This window comes from Alosa alosa, chromosome 6 (genome assembly GCF_017589495.1).
Source record: "Alosa alosa isolate M-15738 ecotype Scorff River chromosome 6, AALO_Geno_1.1, whole genome shotgun sequence".
In the NCBI taxonomy this organism is placed as follows: Eukaryota; Metazoa; Chordata; class Actinopteri; order Clupeiformes; family Clupeidae; genus Alosa; species Alosa alosa.
In genome coordinates this window covers 11,397,298-11,419,285 of record NC_063194.1, presented here as the reverse complement: position 1 = coordinate 11,419,285, position 21,988 = coordinate 11,397,298, and the positions used below count along the sequence as shown (strand labels likewise).

At 46.2% G+C, this 21,988-nt stretch overlaps 1 protein-coding gene across 1 annotated transcript in view; it reads left to right on the top strand.

Annotated features, from left to right (window-relative positions):
- The window catches only part of fam171a2a (family with sequence similarity 171 member A2a), a 49,938-nt gene extending 27,950 nt beyond the window's left edge, over positions 1-21,988 (top strand). Inside the window, exons 4-9 of the mRNA XM_048245560.1 lie at positions 9,575-9,733; positions 12,253-12,432; positions 19,088-19,201; positions 19,474-19,600; positions 20,218-20,522; positions 20,665-21,988. Coding sequence (XP_048101517.1) covers positions 9,575-9,733; positions 12,253-12,432; positions 19,088-19,201; positions 19,474-19,600; positions 20,218-20,522; positions 20,665-21,977 — 2,198 coding nt within the window. The 3' untranslated portion in view covers positions 21,978-21,988. The remainder of the gene's footprint in view (positions 1-9,574; positions 9,734-12,252; positions 12,433-19,087; positions 19,202-19,473; positions 19,601-20,217; positions 20,523-20,664) is intronic.

The window sequence follows — 21,988 nt, the reverse complement described above, 5'->3', positions numbered from 1 at the left end:
TGAGTCACCTACCTGTCTGACTTCCTGCCCGCATGCCACGGCTTCTCGCCCCCTCTCACTCCCTGCCCCCAGAAACCTCAGTGTCAGGCTTTCTACAGTCATTTGTAATAGGACCATTAACAGTTCACACCACCACAAGGTACAATGCAGCCATTTCCCCCAAGATTCCCCCAGTACAAGCGGAGAGACACATAAATCGTTCAACAATATGTTATAGTGGTGCTTACATCAGTCTGGAATATAAAAGTTACGGTCTAGAAACCTTGGTCAGTCAGGAAATAGCTTGGCCTCGGATGTTTTTGGTGGTATTTGTTCTTTCAGTTTGGTTAGAGGGAGCAATAGGCACGTGTCTCTTTGAAGACACCCAAGTAGTCATTTAGCTTCATCCTGCCCACTTTCAGAACTCGCTGAGTGGACGTGACTCACTCACTCGGAGACGTGTGGTCATGTCCCAGCTGCGCAGCGCAGCCTGCCGCAGCCCTGCGCTACATTAGCCTGTGTGCTGGCCGGACAACATTGGTAGTCAGTTCAGGCTCAGGCTCCTGTTCAGAGAGCTCTGATGAATGGTGTTTAATGATGGTAGCGCAGCACTGTGCATTGAGCCATTACATCACCAAAGTGAGACACCGTGATGTCCTCCACACAAGCAAACCACCACCCCCCCCGCCAGCTCACAGCATCTCACACACTTATATAGTTCCTTCTTTCCTTGAGTGTGTTAAAGTGTTGCGTGTGTGACTCTGTTCTCTGTGTGTGAGCATCGATGCTGTGATGTCTGTAAAGTTGAAGTGAATAATGACATTAATCTGGAGGAGACTCAGCCTGCGGGTAGCCCACTGCTAACATGCAGTAAATGTCCATGGGATATTTACAACTGCTGTTGTGCGTGAAGGCCCTGTGTGTGTGTGTGTGTGTGTGTGTGTGTGTGTGTGTGTGTGTGTGTGTGTGTGTGTGTGTGTATGCGGCTGTGTGTGTGTGTGTGTGTGTATGTGTGTGTGTGTGTGTTTGCACATGTGTATGTTCGTATGCCATGTGTATGGTTGTGATTTTGCCTGGCACAGTAAATGTCCCTTTCAAATGCATGACTCTCTTAAAGGTTGTGCTATAGAAACAGGCTTTTATCTGTGTGTGTGTGTGTGTGTTGTTCAGCTGAAATGAAACTGAAGGATGCATATTGTGTGTGTGTTTTGTGGTGGTTTAATAGCTAGTCTGGCTTCCATAGCGTTGCATTTAGTGAGAGATGTTATGGGCCATCGTACTTATGATTATCACCAGGGTTACGGAACTGTGTGTGCTGTAGGGTTGCATGCTCTTGTGGAAAGAGGTCTTAATAAAGCCCTCCTGATGATAATCGCAATTGATTTTGGCTATTGAAAAATCTCTCCAGCTGAATGCTGAAGTTGTTGTTGCTTGATACACACAATATGCAATATGCAAGGTAGGGGTGTAAATCGGAGCCTTCATGACGATTCGATATGATATATCGATTTCTTTAGCCAACGATTTGATTATTTTTGATACTTCAGAATTCCCCACGATACGATTCGATACGATTTAATACTCAATATTTTTACATGATATCTATTAGGTTTTAAATAAATCAACAAAAAATAAATAATTTGCCTTTTATTGAGAATACAGAATTATATTCACATGATGTAAATATTACACTATAGCTTGTGCTCAATGTACTGCAAATAGAACAGTTACTGCTACAGTTAAAAAGAGTAAAATAAAGTGCAATTAGATAAATTGTAATTAGAACAAAATAAAATAATAACGTCTAATGCTTACTGTGCAGGTCTAGTATGGCCAATTAGCCTATTCACTGTAGCCTGTGTTCTTCCTCGACAGTTGCCACTAATACCATAGCGTCTTTTCAGGCGGCAAAATAAACACATTGATCGATACTCTTGCGGGCGCATCGATGCATTGAATCGTCGGCTGCATAATCGATGCATCGATACGAATCGATTAATATTTACACCCCTAATGCAAGGTACAATATTTATACACCCATTGTATGTATGTATGTTGTCTATCTATCTACTTATTTAGTTATGCATCTCTTCCGAAGCTCACAGGGACAGTGAGAGAGTGATCAGTCTGTTTACTTGTTCAGTCCACGGCACAGCCTCAGGGTGATGTCATGCCCCAGTGAACTCTGGGAAAACCCCTGCTGTGCTGTGCTCATGCTCTCCTGCTTTCTTTGAGGTGTATCTCTCTATCGCCTTTCTTTTGTCTTTAGCTCTTTATCTCTTTATCTCTCTCTCTCTCTCTCTTTCTCTCTCTCTCTCATCTCTCTCCGCCTCGAGATTTTCCCTTTACCCCAGCAACACTTGTTCTCCCTTCTGTATATTTGCTTGTAAACCTAATGCTCTTTTTGACAGTAAATTTTTCTCTTGTTAGCTCGATCTCTCCCTTTTCTCCCTTCTCTCCCTCTCCCTCTCTCTCTCTCTCTCTCTCTCTCTCTCTCTCTCCCTCATCTTCTCTCCCTCTCTCTCTCCTGACACAGCTCTTTTCCTCCTTCCTCCTTATCTCCTTAATGATCCTGGTGTCAGGCTCCTGCATCACAACAGTGCTGGGCCTCCTCTTCCCTCCTTTTCATTAGCTGGGACAGCCCTGTATTGATTGGAGGGGAAGCTCAAAAGCGTCAATGTCCTTCCCCAACTTATCCCTCTCTCTCCCTCTCTCTCTCTCTCTCTCTCTCTCTCTTTCTCTTTCTCTCTCTCCTTACATGCACATTCTCTCATGCACATTTTCCCTCACTTCATCTGTCTTTCTCTCTCTCTCTCTCTCTCTCTTTCTCTCTCTTTCTTTCCCTTCTTTCCATCACTCACTCTTCTTCTCTCTCTCACACACACACACACACACACACACACACACACACACACACACACACACACACACACACACACAGGACTTGCTGTCTGCTGTCAGTCCCAGCTCTCTGCTCTGTTAAAGAGAGTCCTCGTTACGTAATTGCCTCCATATTACTCACCACTTGGAGTGTGATGACTGTGTTGCTTCTCAGCAGAGCTGGCAGAGAGAGCCCTGATCTGATTTGGTACACACAGAGGGACCATGGTCCTTCTCACTATTGTTTGATGTCCACTGCAGCCTTTTATGAAAAGGAAGTGTATGCACACACACAGAGATACACACACACACACACACACACACACACGCCCTGTGGTTATATAGCTTATGGCTGTGGTCATGATGGTGGGCGGCGTGGCCGGTGGTAGTGTAGTGGTCACAGAACTGGGCTAGCGTGCTGTAGCCACAGGAAGTCATGGGCTTAGTTTCTGGTTGTCACCGTTGTGCCCTTTGAGTGAGACACTTAACCCCTAAGTTGCTCCAGGGAGACTGGCCCCTGCGTTTACTATCTGTAAGTCACTTTGAGTTAAAACGCCAGCCAAATGCATAAGTACGTACGTTGTAAGTAAGTGGATGATGGTGGTGGCGAAGTGGCTCTGCACTTTGTCAGCCGATGGCAGGGGGGACTGTGGAGAGCATGAGGCTGAGCTTGGCTTCCAGGATTTGTCCTAGTAAAAGCTGAGCAGCTCTCTCAGCAGTCGCTCCTTGCTTCCTCCTCTTGCTTCAGTGGCTCAGGATGCCCCCCAACCTTCACACTCTGCAGCAGACTGGCTGTGGGCGCTTAAACCATGGTCATAAACAAGAGAGAGCAGCACTAAAAAGAAGTGTGTGTGTGTGTGTGTGTGCGTGTGTGTGTGTGTGTGTACGTGTTTGTTTGGCGGGGAGTGGGGGCAGGCTATTCAGCGCATCACCATGGTGACCATGGCAGAGAAAATGATGAGAAAGTAAGGGACTAGAGAGAGGTGCGGCTGTAGCTGGAGTTTAGTGGGGAATACTTAGCCTGTGTGTGGGTGGACGTTTCTGCCAGAGGGTGTATTTATTTCTTTATTTTTGTGCATTTCAACATGTCTTTTTGTTTCTTTTTTTACACTTTTCCACCAAATCTAGGCTCTCTCCTCTTGGCTCATTATGGACACTATAGCCCTGTAAACACATATCCAAATATTTTTGAAAACTGATCATTTAATTCTCTCTTCATGGCATTAGTTATATCTCCCTACACATTAGAATGCAAACTACAGCTCATATTCCGATATTGTATTTTTTTATTGTCATGGTTACCATTGTTGCTCTGGCTCTTTTCATATCATTATTTCGAAAAGTCTTTCACTATCCTGTTGAAATTCATATGCAAGTAAGCACACAGTGCACACAGCACACTGAATTAAAGTGTGCAGACGGAAGTACGCCAATTGAGACAGTGTCTGTTGCACTTGTCCACACAAACCCAACATTTTCACTTCAGAAGTGTGCGTATGTAGAAGGTGTTATTTCATGATCAAATGTTTAGCGATCATGAAATAATACCATACATGATAAGATGTAAACAAGCAGGGAGATAATGAAGATCAGTAGTTCTACTCAAACTACTTGTGCACGTAGGCTATGGATGATTGGTTAAATCTAGCAAGTAGGAAAGTTTAAGTGAATGACGTGAAAGTGAAAGTAAGACATTCGAAAGGCCAACGAAAGTTAAGGTTGTTTTTGGTAGTACAAATACTTTCACCACAAAAACTGGTGCTCTAAATAGCGATTTTGTTGTCTTTGAAAGGTTCTCTTATTGACGCATTGAACTGCAATTTGGATTAACACCTGCTTTTACAAGGCGGAAGTATTTAGGGGCAGAATAGACGTGCGCTTTCAGGAGCAGTCTTTGTACATACCCATGGAATACATAATTAAGCTCTTTACTCTTCCCCTCCCATCTTTTTACGCTAAACTCCCACTTTCCCCTGGATCCTCCCATGAATGCATATGCATGACATGACAAACTCAATCTGCCACTTTCAGCTCCCGCGACAGGCAGTTTGCGCTTTTACATCATTGCGGCCTGTTTGTACATACCTCGCAATGATTTTACACCCACATTGTGAAACAAATACGCCTGAAGTGGGCGCAAAAGCGTTAGTACATCTGGCCCTGAGTGTCATTGTGACAAACAGCAAACAATGACATGATGATTGTCCCACTTGATGATATCACTTCCTTTCATGTGATCCCACCCTGATTTGAATTTATTAGATCTGCCTCTCATCCACCTATTGGTCGTTACTGTTGCAAGACAGAGAGCATTATTGTCTCCTTTTTCCTCTCCGTCCTTTGTCATGCAGACAGATGCCACACTTACAGCGACCTTTGACCCTCTCCTCAATGCCCCCCCCCCCCACCCCCTCCCTTTTCCAAATCACAACAAACTAGCCCACCCTGCCCCCCCGTGACAGATCAGCCATATCCATATGGATGCTCCAGACAATGCAGAGCCCCTCCCCTCATTTGTTTCCTCCATGAGGGCGGGGTGGGGTAACCCCAAGGTCATAGTCCCATGGGTCTTCTGTGCATCGTATGCGATGCGTCTGAATTAAACAGCATAAAGCACATGGCCATCAATAATGGATACATCATCTGCGTCGTCCACAGTCTTGATTCGTCAGTGGTTGTTTTGGGGGCATCGTTTGGCATTTGGTGTAGTGAAGTGCATTTGCGTGATTAATGTTGGGGTGTGGAGTGGAGGTCCCCTGTGGATACTGTGGTCCTCGGGGACAGTAATCTCCTTAAAGCAGACCACGCTCACAGACATTTGGGAGATGAGAGACACAGGAGCTAGAAAACAATCCCAACACCTCACTGTACTAACATATACACAACAGCCTAGCACAGCTGTGATTGTGTGTGTGTGTGTGTGTGTGTGTGTGTGTGTGTGTGTGTGTGTACACGTGTCCGTGCATGGAGCGTGTGTGTAGGTGTTAGTATGCGTTTGTGCCTGTATGAATTGTTTGTGTGTCCATCTCGCTGGTGGTCCCCAGTGACCTCCGTTCCCACCCCAGTGTTTGGGGGTCATTGTGCCTTGTGGTCCTCACTCTCCATGCCAAGGCTTTCCCTGCGCTGGGCTGGCCATTCCCACCACAACAGATGCCCACTGTTCAGGGGTGCCCAGGGAAAACGGGTCGCCTCGGAAGATACCGGGCCGGAACCAAAAGAACCCCCTGTTCTCCGCATCGCTGACCCAGATCACGTCCGGTTCTCTGGGCCTGCTCCAGAACCGAGCGCCTGGTTCTGAAAGGGAGGGAGGAAGGGAGGGAGGAGGAGGAACAGGAAACAAGGTCGGGGATGCGTGGGGTCAGGAAGCAGATTGGGGAGAGGACCAAAGGGGCCTTTGTTGTCACAATTCACTGAAGGATACGTGGGTCAGCTGCCATAAATGCTCTTTTTTTATCAACATGCATTGCAGTTTTCAAATCACTTACACACAAGCACACATACACATTTATCTATGCACATACTCATATTCACATTCACACACATGCAGAGAGAATTCCACCAATATTTTGATTCATATGGTAAGAAGAATACTAAGAAATACATTTTTCATGCATTCATGTTTCACACTTACTGTATGCATAAAACCATGCAAGGATCCACTCATACACCTGTAGTTTGTCTCTCACTTGCCCCTCCCTCACAGAACTGCATAGAAAATAACTCTACCTACACATCCAGTCATTTTAATTACACACAGTCCATATACACAGCATAAAGAAAAGTACCTTTTATAAAGTAACAGCACTATTTAGTGCCGAGTTTCATCCTGGATGAAACAGCACTATTTAGTGCCGAGGGATGTTTACCCCTTGGTATACTGGGTAAACATCCCATGGGCATACAGTGTAAACAGTATGGGCCGTAAGACTGTTGAGTGTGCTCTGCCGTGTAAGCCTGGGCTGTCTGATGGCTGGGATCTTAGCGTCTCAGACACACAGACAGATGAGAGGAACTGGCCATCTGGCCCAGGCCCAATGAGAGTCCAGCAGCCTCCTCCACGTCAGCGCGAGCCATGGAGAGTTTTGGCACGGGGGGTTTACAGGAGATCAGCTCTGCAGAGGCCCCAATCCCTCTCTCAGTCCCAGGGGATTGGAGGGTGTGTTGGTTGGGGGTGCCCCCTCAGCTCTGCAACCCATCCAGGGCAGATCCCTGTGCCTGAGGCAAGAGAACCCCTTAGTGATTGTGTGTGTCTCCGCTGACTGTGGAGGGGCTAGGGCCTAGTTCGGGGCAGTTCTGTCTTATAGCCAGCAACTCTCCAGAACAGGGAGGAAGGGGGGGTGTAAGACTTGCTGGAGATTATCGGACTGAGGGCGACTGACCTAAAGAATCATGGAGATGTCCGAGAGGAGTTGATAATCCAGGTCCAGATCCTAAAATATTCTCTCCAGTTCAGTCAGCCATCTTAATTCATTATAGCATATAGTTATATCACATTTGAGCTGTAGAAATGAAGTGTTCAATTCACTTGGTAGAAACTTGACAGATTTTTATTGCCTTTTAAGTATTTATGGATATGAGCCACAAAGCCTGTGGTGTTGACTATTTATTTCAAGTGTAAGGTTTCAGGCTTTTCTGATGACCTCTTGGTCTTTTTCGCTGATGTTTGTTGAATATTTGAACTGAAAGACTGCTGATCAATTCTTTTAACCTTACTCTCACTGGACCTGGAACACTCCGGGGTAACACTGAACTGAAGTGCCTCACACAGTCCTTTCAGCAGTCATGCTAGGCCAAACCCAGCCAATCAGTGCAAAAAGAAACCTCTCATGCCATCATTCATTTCTCTCTTGTCTCTACACAACTGTGGCCTCCTTTCATGCAATTGTCCAATTAGAATATGATCTATGAATTGATGGGCCTGTTGCCATGACAACTGAAAGCTTCCCCGTGTCAAGGGTGTCATTAGATCATTAATTAGAGTGCCCCGTGGTGGGATCTCTCACACAGCGCGCTGCTTTATACTCAACTGGCCAGCCCATTGGGTACCAAATACAGTACATTGATTGACCTAATGTGATTGACTCGCTAACTTAGTGTTTTTAAGGGATTGATTTTTTTTTTGTTAAGCCAATTCAGTCTGCCTAACTGTGCATCTTTTGTAAGACAACACATCAAGAAACACATTTCTTTATTTAAGCAGTGGAGGTGAAGAGAAAGACACAACTGAGGGAGTATACACAAAGAAGTGGATGGATGGTTAGATAGATGGGTGGATGGCTGGATTGAGTGAGAAGACGAGCTGCATGCTTGAATGCGTGTACTGTATACCCATGTGGGAAGATAAAGAAAGGGGTGGAGAGATAGATGGATAGATGGATGTAAGTGTGGACCGCGAAAGAGAGTGAGCAGATTAGTTGTACATGTGTAGCCTACACTACTCGTGTGGGAGGATAGAGCCACGCATGGCTGGAGGAGAGGAGAGAGTGAGGGTTAGATGGCGAGGCACCAGCCCGTGCTGCAGTGGGCTCAGGGCTCCAGCACAGGGGCCTGAACTGTCTGCAGCGATTAGCCAACAGCTAGCCAGCCGCTAATCCGAGTCGACAGGGTGGAGGGAGCCGCGCACGTGTGTGAGTGTGTGTGTGTGTGTGTGTGTGTGTGAGTGTGTGAGTGTGTGTGAGTGTGTGTGTGTGTGTGTGTGTGTGTGTGTGTGTGTGTGTGTGTGTGTGTGTGTGAGAGAGAAGTGATGAGGGTGGTATTTTTAGGACTGGCTCTCTCCTGAAGCGGGATGAACCACATTAAGGGGAACACATGATTACTGGAGAGTACATAGACCACGATGGAACCCAGGTTAAATACATCCCAAGTACATTAACCATTAGCTACCCAAACTCACATGTGATTTACCTGTATATAGAAGCTACTGTGTGTGAGCTGAGCAGTGAATGACGTGTATGCATTCTTTGTGTGTGTGTGGGTGTGCGTGTGTGTGTGTGTCTCTGTGTGTGTGGTTTCGGTGGTCAGTGGATGGGGTTTAGGAGATTAGCACTGAAGGTCACGTCCTTTTTGGAGAAGGTGTGTAAACAAAGTGATAGGATGAAAGTGATGCCTAAGTTTAAGGACAGGTATTACCATGCTGCCCTTACTAGATCAAATAATTACCCTGATGGGTAACTGACTGTAACACAGGTGAGCAAATACAATGTTATCAAACATTCTTAAGGTCTTAGGTTGGTCTCTGGGTGCCACCTCTGGTAGTTTCCACAGACGATAATTCTCTGGCGTAACACTTCAAAAGAACAGAAGACTTATTGTCTCAATATACACTTATAATACAGGGTTGTGCAAAATTCGAATTACAATTCTGCTTCCTGTTTACTGCCTCAATTAAAATGCAAGTGAAATTCAAGAATTGAATTGGAATTTAAGAGCCAGTTTCAATTCAGTTCTGGAATTTTGCACAAGCCTGTTATAATAAAGGCTAACCAGAAAATAGACTGAATTTAGAATCTTGTGTGTGTGAGTGTGTGTAGCAAGTAGCCTTGCTGTGTGGTACAGGTGAGGGTTTTCAGTACCCATGAGTGGAAACGATTGAAACAATTGATTTACATCTAGAAACATTTAAATCCCCTATTTGTTGGCAATGTGATGTCTGTGATTCCAAATGAAGAATTCAAATGTGCATATGTGTGTTTGTGTCTGCTGTCTGCTACCACAGGGGCAAAGAATCAGCCGTGGGTGCAACTCCAACGGAGAGCGATCCGTGCCGGACTCAACACGTCCGATCTGGCCCTCTCTGCTGTGTTGACCGCCGCCAGGAGCCAGTATGAGATCGGGGGCTTCCCCTATCCTCTTGGCCTGGAGAACAATGGCACAGGTGAGAGAGTGAGTGAGAGAGAGGAGGGAGAGAGAGGGGGAGAGAGAGTTACTTACACACTTACCTACACACTCAAGTCACCAGTTTGTTTGTTAGTCTTGGATCTATTTGCCATATATTGTACTCTAGGCATTCTCTATGTAAAACTTACATTAGAATGATCTTCTTTGCCAATGCAGAATTTGTCATGCTAATAAAACTCAATTGAATTGAATTGAATTGGATTGAGAGAGAGAGAGAGAGAGAGAGAGAGAGGTAAAAGGATGAGAGAGGAAGGGGAAGATGAACATAAAGTGGGGGAGAGAGTGATAAACAGAGTTCAGCATTTCAGAAGCAGCAATAAAACTGTTGAGCTGTCAGTTTTTAGGTAAAAACAAATCTCTATTTGTTTCTCTGCAAAGTCAGAGAGGGGAAGAAAAGAGAGAGAAGAGGACAGATTAGAGAGAGACAGAGAGCAGACCTCTGCAAGACTATGAGAGAGAGTGTTTATAAAACAAGGATGGAGCAGAGAGAAGAGAACTGGATGGAGCACAGAGAAATGACATCATATCCATAATTAGCCTAATCTTTAGGGAGATATTTATACAGCCACTTAATGGAGAGAGGCCACAGGGGGTAAGAGCATCAAAGACATGGTTGGATTGAGATAATGGAAACGAGTTAAAGATTTCATAAACAGGGATCAAAACAGAACAGGTGGGCAAATATGAACAGGATGAGTCAATATGAGAAGAGACGGGGGGAGATCAGTGAGAAAAGAGATGAGAAAGAGAAGTACAAACAAGTAATACAGAAAGAGAACAAGAGGTCCCAACCGTGGCGCGACTGGCTGGGGCACCTGCACAATATGCCGGCGACCCGGGTTCGATTCCCGCCCCGTGGTCCTTTTCCAGATCTGACCCCGACTCTCTCGCCGACTCGCTTCCTGTCATTCTTCACTGTCCTGTCATTAAAGGCATAAAAAGGCCAAAAATATACTTTAAAAAAGAAAGAGAACAAGAGACAGAGTGTGTGTGTGAGAGAGAGAGATGAAAGAAGATGGAGAGATGATGGCACCTGTGAAAGAGACTGTAGATGAGCACAGGTGATTGACAGGGTCACAGAGAGAGGAGGCGATGACTGTTAACTTAATATAATAAAATAACCATGCTCAATAGTCATGGTCGCAGTCATGTATTTCTGTTTCATTTTACTGATTTTCAATTTACTGTGTGTGGGAGAGAGAAAGAGAGAGATAAATGCTACTTACATTGACTATTTATATGTTATGTATATTTCATATCTACATAAAAACACTCATCTTAGGTGTTTAGCCATAGAAGCCAAGATGGCAGTGCCCTCACATGGCCACATAACATTCAGAGGTGCAGAGCGGTACTTTCTATAAATAAAAGAGGATGTTTGCACCCTCTCTTCATTTCTCTTGCTTTTCACTGCAAGCTCAAGCCATATAGTAGGTACACACACACACACACACACATGCACAATTTCACACATACCTCACAGTTTAAATGTGCAATGACATAATCATGAAAGTCATGGTCCTAGCACTAGCACTTAGCATTAGCTCTAGTGTGCTGTAACATTCTCCAGAGCATCTTGTATACAAATAAATACAAAAGCATGCTGTCAGACATAATATAAATACATTATCCATAGAACACAGAGGGATGTGAGACAGCTTTCATTACTTCTCTGATTTCCCATTTTGTTGGCAGAGCACCGGTCTAGTTAATCTGCTATTGAAGAGGACAGTTTTCATACGGCACTATTGTGAAAGACTGAGCAGGCACATTCAGATGCTCTAACATAGATGTGACCTGATTTTGGGGGTTTTGCAAGACAGCCCGTCAGGCAGAGTGTTTGGAAATCTGTCTCCACTGGTCTTGATGCATGCATCAGATAATGAAATATGATGATAGCCCAGTGTAAACACAGCTGCCTTCACCCTTTATCATGTTTGTTTTCAACTGCATGACATGCTTTTGTCATAAAGTGATGACGGTCTGCTGTGTTCCCCATATTCTTAACTTTGAATGATGCACATGTTTACAATTGCATATACAAAGACGAGGCTTTCATTCGATTTTTGGCAGTTTCATTATCAAGCAGCTTGGATGCTTCTCCATCTAACGCCTTTGTTTTAAAGGGATCATAATAAATAGTACTTGGAAAAGTTCTCTGACCTCTCCGAAGAAGCAGCATGTGTTTCCACAGGATTCTGTGGAAAACTCCCTGAAAGAAAGCCGAGGACTAAGAGTAACACCTTTGTTTTATGAGCACACATGTGTGCAGTCAGATGATCCAGTTATGGACACTTCAATTCAACTTCAGCAAGGGCCAATCCATGTGACCTATTTTACATCCACTCCAGTTTTGACGTCATTGCAGTTCTTTGAAACAACACTTTATGTCCATTACAGTGTCTTAGGGGGGGACACTCATGCTCATATGTCCAGTACATTTGGTAGGCCTGGGAGTGTTTCTCTGACCGTGCTCTCTACTCCCTCCATCACCAGGGCCCAACAGTAGCTGGGTGGAGCTGACGGCAGTGGCGGCGGTGTGTGCCCTCCTCTCGGCCCAGAACGGCAGCACCATCCCCGTCTCTGAACCCATCCACTTCTCCATCCCCCTGCCCTCTGACTCGCCCCTCAAGATGGCCACCAGCGTGCCTGTCTGGCGCTTCGACGAGCGCACAGGTAAGGACCAGACGCCTCTTGTTATTCCTCCAACACCAAGGTCAATCCACACAGATATCCCAGTGACCCAATGCATAATTGTAAGCTCTGCATGTTGACCTGCTGTCATTTCAGATGTTGATTTTTTTCAGGAGGTACACAGGAGAGGTGCTAGAATCCTTGTGCTATAAGTAGGGGGACTGCCCACAGTGGTCAATCAACCACCAAGCCTGAATAACATAACACAATACTATATCAATAGGTCAAGGAATTATAATCAAAATCTGCCATTTCAATCACATTCTTGCAAGCACAAGGCAGGGTTGCTATGCTTCATATTAGCTTAGCTGTGATCTTTGAAAGATGGAACTTGAAGCCTGATTGTTGCTTAAGCTGGATTGTTGTTCCTTATGTTGTTTGAATGAACACATCTCTCAAATGAGTAAAAGGAAATGGAGAACGCAGCACAATTGCACTCATGAGTGATTGTTTAATTGTGCAAAAATGAGATTGCTGTGATACACTGAATGTGCTGGAAGATGATCTTTAAATTTCAGTGTTAGATGTAGACACCACTGTAGTCTGCACTAGTCTGTGTCTGCAGCAGTGATTGATTCTTTGGATTCTAACTCTCTATGACTAAATTCATATCACCTTCCTTAAGGATGTTTTCCTACATTTCATGCAGACTAGCAGGCTTGAATGCGGCATCCACAGAGTAGCACATGAAGGGGTTTTATGACCCCTCGCACAGGCGTGCCCAGGGTACAGTAAAACTTAATGTTCTCAGTTGTGCAGGGGGAGCGTTTCTTATGTGTCCCAAAACCCACGAAGACAGCCTTCCTAATGAAAGCCAACACGCATGATAAACTAGACCAATATTAAATTAATAATTCAATATTGAATATTATATTAGATATTGAATTTTAGTTAAACCAATTAATGCACCAATAATGGCAGGGGATGCAGTGGTACCCATCTGTGCAATAGATTGTCATTGTTGTAATGTTACTTTGTCGTATTTCAGAACAATGACTCGCTTTCCCACATAACACTAATATAGCTCGCTAGCAGCATATAAATGGCTTTCACTTGAGTGGGAACTGGGTATGTGTCTCTCTTTCTCTCTTTCTGTTTCTTTTGTCTTTTCCTTTCAATCTCTTTAAACCAACCAACTCTCATATCTATGTTTTGCTCTCCTCACCCTCTCTCTTTCTCCCTCCCTCTTCCTATCCCTATCTCTCTCTCTCTGCCTCTCTCTGTTTCTCTCTCTCTCTCTCTCTCTCTCTCTCTCTCTTTTGTCCAGGCTGGTAAGAGTTAATGCAGCCAGCTCTAGATGACTGCTCATTCGCCTGTAAGGACTGTTATGCAACTCTGCGCATACTTTAACCGAGGCAAGCGATAAAGACAGAGACAGAGAGAGGACTGTGTGTGTGTGTGTGTGTGTGTGTGTGTGTGTGTGTGTGTGTGTGAGAGAGAGAGAGAGAAAGAGAGAGAAAGAGAAAAAAGGAGAGATAGAGAGATAAAAAAGAGAGAATTTGAGTATTGAGAAGATGTGAACATGAAAAGCAGAATTGTGCAAGAAAGGAGAAGTGATCGCTTATCACCTCAGAAAGATCAAGGTAGAGGAAGAGAGGGACTATCCAGGTATATGGGACTAGTGTTTGCTGGATGCTATTTGGTCACATTATACACACACTATACACACACACACACACACACACACACACAAACACACATATATAGTCAGACACACACACACACACACATAGTCACACACACACACACACACACACACACACAGTTACACGCATACTGTACACACATACAGTCACACACACACGCACACACACACATACATACACACACACACGCACACACACACACACTCACTCACACAGATTTGTGGTTGCCCAGTGAGAGTGAGTGAGGCGCGGTTGCAGTGGAGTCCTAATCAGAGTGTGCTCCTGCGTCCCGGCCTACCCCCTCAAAGAGGATGTGATTAGTCACCTGGCAAGCCCCTCTTTAATTCCCAGGATCCTCAGCTGATGCTCTCTCTCTCTTTCTCTCTCTCTCTCTCTCTCCCATGTGCTCTCGTGCTATAAAAAACTCACAACCAACCCAATCCAACTCACTCTCACTACTAGCAGTAGTGTTGTGGATCATAGCGCTCTGCTAACTCAAACAGCACAAGCTGTATGCAGGAAAGCTTTTGTACGCATTAAATCAGCAGCTTTAGAGTGAGTGGCATGAATGGCTGAAGTGATTGGCTCATTTATGTAGATCCGGGAGATCTGTTGGCTGTCAGTGCTCGTTGGCTTGGTGATGGTTGCTATGGTAACGTAGAGAAGCCACTGGCGGAGGCGTTGTGTGGCATTCTGCGTTCTGGAACTCACTTGGTCTCAGAGCCACTTTAGCCTTCCACTTGTTTGGCCTATTCAGAGCATTAATTCTCTATTCTCTAATTCACACACACACACACACACACACACAGTAAAAGAGGAAGAGAGACAGGGAGGATATCACTCCCACCATTGATACTTCCACTAAGATGGAGGCTGTAACACGCATAGGCATACAGTAAAGCATAGACACAATAATGAGTTTTTGGCTGAAACTAATTTTCCATTATAGTCCTGGAGTCTTCTTAACCAAAACACCACCTTCCTGCATACACACAGATACAGACACCCACACACCCACACACACACACACACCTCAGTAAACGTCTTGTGGTTTGTGTGTGTGTGTGTGTGTGTGTGTGTGTGTGTGTGTGTGTGTGTGTGTGTGTGCTCTTAAAGGTAAATCAGTGCTTGAGCAGCACTGAAAGAGCATAGACGGTTGGCAGGACATCTGGTCCCAGAATAGTTTCATCTCTCTGTATTTTTACTCAAGCTTTACTAAAGCAGACCCCACTGCTGAAGAGCCATCAGTCAAGAGTGTTGACACCGCCTGCATACTCAAGCTTGCATGGCTTAATGTCAAATAGTAAGGACAGACAGACACACACACACACACACACACACACGCACGCACACACACAGATTGAGTGCAAGAGAGTCTTGCCTTTGACAGATGCTGATATACTAAATCAGAAAAGATTGCTGTCTGCTGTCTCAGACAATTTATCGTTGTCCCTTCCTCTGTTTTTTCTCTTTTCTAGTCTTTTTGAATACTTTCCTCTGTCTTCCCTGGAACCGTATCAAGAATATTTGCGTCCAAACGGATCCATCTCAACACGACTCAACACGTTACTTCATACCCCAGGCCTATAGGTGGCACTGTTTTTACAGAAATTGACCAAAACTTGGCGCTTTACAAACAGACAGAATAGGCTACTTACTCTAAAATGGCTAGTGCAAGGAAACCAGAATTGTTTGTTCACTGATGGTGAACTGTCAACTGTAGTCAACTGTAAAACTAATAAACTTTATTTTACGGTTTGTGAAGGGTGCAGTCCCTTCCTTTATTTGGCTAACGAGGTAGGCCTACTAATCACCTTTTACTTTCTTTGGTTGTAGGATAGTCCGTGATTCACATTAGTTTTGGCTATCACCGCAATTAGGCTACTAAACGCAAGGCTTACCCAAGTTCTAGGCTATTCTGTCGCCACATTTATAATATTGCTATAAAACCTTCGTTAGTAACAGTCAATACTTTTTGCCTGCATCAAATCGCGATTTGCATTCAGTGTGCTACCATCGGCTTAAGGTGAGTTCTAAGCGTCTTTGTATGCTTATATCTGATTTCACTCGACTGTGAATGCATGTATATATGTTGTAAGACATGTAAAATAAATGAATGACACTGGCACTACGCACAAATTAATGTAGCCTAAACTTACACGCAAGACTTTCCTAATAACTTAAGTTTCTCGTCACTGACAGTAGCTAGAATGCATAAAAAACACTGGGAAAAACACTGTTCAGTCCACCAAGTCATAAGCTATCGGCGCTGCGCAGCACCAGTTGTGATATTTATCTTACGGAGTGTAATCGTAGGTAATGTCATGTATGAAAACATCCCTGAAGGCTTTTAAAAAACAGAAACTCAAAGAATGTGCAAACATGAGATATCACCTCTTCTAGTGTAAAGTCAAGTGTAGAACCAATCAATCTAATAATAGAATAATTGCATATTCTCATACTAAACATACAGCACATACTCAACATACAGTACGGCACATTATTCTCTAAAAGGACATATAAAAGGTAGGCCTTAGTATGAAGGAGGAATGTCCACCCAGTGCAGTAAATCCCCCCACCCCCACACACTTTATATCAATAGTAGGAAGAGAAGCAGGTCGGTAACATGGCAGTAGTGTCTGCAGGATTTATGAGGAAGGCCAGACCGCCAACATTTCTCCCTGGGCTGGAGTTTAACACACGCTGGGGTCAGGAGGAGGGGGGAGGCAACAGCATGGACCTGCCAGGACACACACACACACACACACACACACACACACACACACACACACACACACACACACACACACACACACACACACACACACACACACACACACACACACACACTTCTGTGTAGCTGTGGGTTACAAATCTGATGTGGCTTTTTGTAGACATGCAGGAAAAGCAAGTGAATTCCTAAACACCTGCCTAACCTCTTGTGTGTGTCTGTGTATATGAGAGGAGGTGTGTGTGTGTGTGTGTGTGTGTGTGTGTGTGTGTGTGTGTGTGTCTGTGTGTTTTACCAGGTGTTGTAGTATTTGGAGATGGACTGGGTTTACTGCCACTGGCTGTCGTTCTGTGACGGTTCAATTAAATGTGTTTTAATTACTCTGCTTCCATCTGCCAATCAGGATAGAGATACTTGACTGAGAGAGCTTGGCAGACAGGGCTAAGGCAGTAAATGAATGTGTGTGTGTGTGTGTGTGTGTGTGTGTGTGTATGTGTGTAAGCAGCCAAATGTAGTTAAGCATTGCTGTCCTGTGGAGATGAAGCTGAAATGGCCTGGTGAGATTAATGAATTATGAATGTGTGTGTGTGTGTGTGTGTGTGTGTGTGTGTGTGTGTGTGTGTGTGTGTGTGTGTGTGTGTGTGTGTGTGCACTCACAGACAGACAGACAACAGAGAAGAGGGAGAGAAGTGAGTGGGATAAAAAGACAGGGCAGATAAGCGCAACCAGGGCAAATCAGTTGGTTGTTTGTGGCCTATGCTTTTGACACTGTGTGTGTGTGCGTGTGTGCGCGCGCGCGCGTGTGTGTGTGTGTGTGTGTGTGTGTGTGTGTGTGTGTGTGTGTGTGTGTGTGTGTGTGTGTGTGAAACAGGGAGAGAGAGAAAGAGAGAGAGACAAACGAATAACAGTAAGTTGACCTCAGCCCAGACCGCCCAGGCCTCTGCCCAGTACAGTGGGTCTGTTCAGCGTCTCGGTCATGGCCACACTCATGGTCTTGGTCACGGTCACGGGCCCTGTCACCATAACCCCCATCCCCACCTCTTCATCTCTCCTCATTAAGAGTCATAAGGGGAAGCACGGCCATGCTACCCCCCCCCCCCCACACACACACACACACACACACACACACAACCCACCCCCAGAGACCCAATCAAAACCGCCATTGTTTCCCCTACTCTGCCCCAGCTCTTCAGGAGGCCTCTCCAACTGTTTGCTTTGGAGACGGATCACAGACAATAGGGGGGGCTCCACTCCGACAGCCCTGGCAGGCCGGCCGGTTGAGCTCCGCCGGGTGAGGGGGGGAGTGGGGGTGCAGGGGGTGGGAAGGTCTGGGAAAGCCCCATGCTTCTGCTTTGAAGAGGCTGACATGAAACACCTCATGGCTTTAGATGTTACTCTGGCTCCCCCTAGTGGCTGACTCATGGAATTACATGCATGTTGTTGGCCCTGGCTAAGCCCCTGGCCATCTCTCTGTCACGGCTGTAATTCTCCTGCCTTCCTGATATGTTTTATGGGGGACTGTCCATCAGTCTCCCTCACCGCTGTGCTGCATACGGTGTAAGCGTGGCATGTAGACATAAACCAGACACTCAAACAGATCGCACACATGGAAGAACTCAGAAATGTGGCTTTAGTGCATCCTCAGATGTAAAGGGTGTAATTTAAATAGTTAAGCATAGTCTTTTCACTACATCTTCCTAAACAGTAATACAGGGAATGAGCCGTGTCTTGAAAAGACTTTCTGAAGACTATAATTATCATCCAATGGTCATCTATTACAGATCCACCTATAAACAGGATCATTTGATTTCATACCTGCTAGTATATCGTGTATGACTTGATCAGTTCCTCTGAGCGTATGTATGTATGTATGTGTTTAAATGACATACTGACATATGTATATAGTAACAGGGGTTGCTGTTTGCAGTCGGATTTGGATAGGACTGGAATGTGCTTGGTAGGGGTCACCCTGTCAAAGCACATGAGGCTGGGACCATCATCTCTGTCCTTCAGGGACAAAACAAAACATCCCCCTTCCCCTGGTCTGGCCTCATATGCCTCTGCCTAAAATGGACACTCTGAACTCAATTGAAACGACATGCGTGGAAGCCTATCTATCTTTGTGTGTTTGACCAGAATCATCACCTTCACAGTAACACCATGTCCCCTAATTTGCTCATTTCTGCAGCCTCCACGTATTGTGAAACACTGGTGCTGTCTTTCCTCCGGTCTTATCATTTCATGTCCTTTCTTCCCACAGCCCTCTGGGTGCGGAGTGGAGCAGGCTACATTAGGAAAGATGGCTCCCACATGATCTGGAGCTTTGTGGCTCCTCAGCTGGGATATTGGCTGGCAGCATTCCCATCCTCTACAGGTATATTGTGGGGGCTTTACGTGGTCAGTAGCTCCTCAGACACAGCCTCATCCCCAGACCCCAGTCATGTCACAGTATGCTTGTGCAAGCTGATGTAGAGTATTTAAATTGACATGACAGTTGTATTCCATGTTTGGTTCATTTAATCTTTGGTAATTGTTATGTATATATAATATGATATACATATACAAAATAATAATATCCTGTAAGTGCTGAAAGTGAAAGGAAAATCACATAGTGCATACTATATGTGTGTTTCTCTTTTTGGTCAGGCACCGCTCTGAACCCCTCTGGCCTGCGTGACATCACCACCTACCACACCATCTTCCTGCTGGCTATCCTGGGCTCCATGGCCCTCCTGGTCCTCATCCTCCTGTGTGTTCTCCTCTACTACTGCAGGTGGGCCCGCATCTTGCAGCTCACCAAGATGACCCTTTTCATGACCACTCTGTCTTTAAAAGACATGGTTTTGCAGTGTTATAAAAAAAATGGATTGCATGACTTTCATCACGCTTTATTTAGTTGCCAGTTCACATGTGCCATCGTCAACAAGGCCTGTTTCCATGTCAATGGGCTTTGTGTTAAATCATGCCCATTTCTCTAGGGTGCACTGCTCACAAAAGCTGTGTGAGGGATTACCAATTAACACATTATTATATGATGGTCCTGTTTTGTCTGTGAAAAGGCAAAGAAGCGCCCGTACACTCGAGCACCAAATTTTTTTTATCAAGTTTTATTAAATTGATAACATTTCGGCCTGGGCCTTCTTCAGATCGTGTTTTTGTCTGTATCAGAGATAATTTTTTTTTAATAGAATAGTGATTGGAAATAATAATAATAATAATAACAACAACAATAGCAAAAACAGTAATACTACTACTATTACTACTACTACTACTACTACTACTACTAATAATAATAATAATACTACTAATAATAATAATAGTGTGTTAATAGATAAAAGCAATGAAGAAATAGTGATATTTTATTATTACTGACTGGCTTCTCTGCTGCAGGAGGAGGTGCCTAAAGCCGCGTGCTCCGCACCGCAAACGGCACCTGTCGTCGGCTCTGGACAGCTCCAAGCGGGACCAGTGCACCTCCACCTCCCAGCTGCACCTCATCAGCAGCGGTCACCTGGAGACCGCCTCCTGCATGGGCGACGGCGACGCCGTCAAGTCCGACATCTCGTCCACGCGTGACCTGCACAGCTCACGCGAAGAGTTCTTCCGAAACGCTCCGACGTCTGCCTCCGCCGCACAAAAGCTGCGCCACTCGAAGGTGAACTCGGACACGCTCACGCGCCGTGGTGGAGGAGGAGGTGACTAATGATATTCTTCATTTACAAATGTAGAAAAATATTTATAAATGGATAAATAGATAAATAAATAAATGACATGTCTTTAAGCACTACCATCAACAATAAACCTCTAAGGCTTAATTTAATTGTGGTCCATTTGTAGGTGATAGGGAGAGCTTCCAGTTGAAGGTGAGCTCCTCCACTAACACCACCAGTAACCTGGACCCACTTTTGCTTCGCGACGACTGTAGTGGCCGCTACAGTTCAGGGGATGATGGCAGCCACCACCACCACCACCACAACGCCAAGGACAACCAGGGCTACACCTCTGACCCCCCCTCGCCTCCCCCTCTCCTGCCCCCCTTTGCGGGACACTACCAGGAGGGCAAGCCCCCAGAATACTCGGCCTCGCAGCCCCCGGTGGGCAACACCCAGGGCCAGCTGGTGTTCTGCCACTCCATGGAGCAGATGACCGAGAGCATGTACCGGAGCGTGGTGCCCACGCTGGTCATCCCGGCCCACTACGTGCAGCTGTCCTCCGACCTGTCGGCCATTGAGCAGGCCATGGAGCGCCAGCAGCAGCTGCAGCATGACATGGAGGGCATCCAGGTCAGCATGACCCTCCCGCGGCCAGGACAGGGTCAGAAGCAACAGCAGCAGCAGGACAACCAGAGCCAGCAGTCGCAGCCGAGGAGAGAGGAGGACGGTACTGGGGAGCAGGCACCGGGCGAGAGTCATGATGACGGCCGGAAGGACTGGGCGCCGGACCCCTCCTCGGGTCCTGTCCGCATCCCGGTGCTGTTCAACGACTCCACCATGGCGCAGATGAACGGCGAGCTGCAGTCGCTGACCGAGAAGAAGTTGCTGGAGCTGGGGGTCAAGCCGCACCCGCGCGCCTGGTTCGTCTCGCTGGACGGCCGCGCCAACTCGCTCGTGCGCCACTCGTACATCGAGCTGGGCGGCGAGGCCCCAGCGGGGCGCCTGCCCATCATCACCACCACGGGGATGGAGCCCGAGCCAACCCGCCGGCCCAACTCGCGCTCCGGCATTCCACAGCTGAAACACGGGGTGGGCGAGCGGGACGCGCGGAAGGCCAAGGACGCCGTCCCGGAGCAGCGCAAGCTACACGGCAAGTCTTACTCAAAGCTCCCGGTGATCGAGCTGCCCGAGCCACCGGACGGCAGCGATGGCAGTGAGAGCCACCAGGGGGCGATCTACTCTCCTGAGGACGGCTCCACGGCACCACTGCTGAACGAGGACGTGCCACCACTCACCCGGGGGGACACCTTCCCGCGCCGCAACCGCAGCCGCGACAACAGTGCCCGGAGCAGCACCAGCACCGATGTCCGCAGGGACTCGGCGACCAGCCCCGATGATGATGGAGAGCATTACGCTGATGACAAAGACGACGATGGAGAGAACAAGAAGAGCCCTTGGCAGAAGCGCGAGGAGAGGCCACTCATGGTGTTCAAATAGGAGGGAAGGAT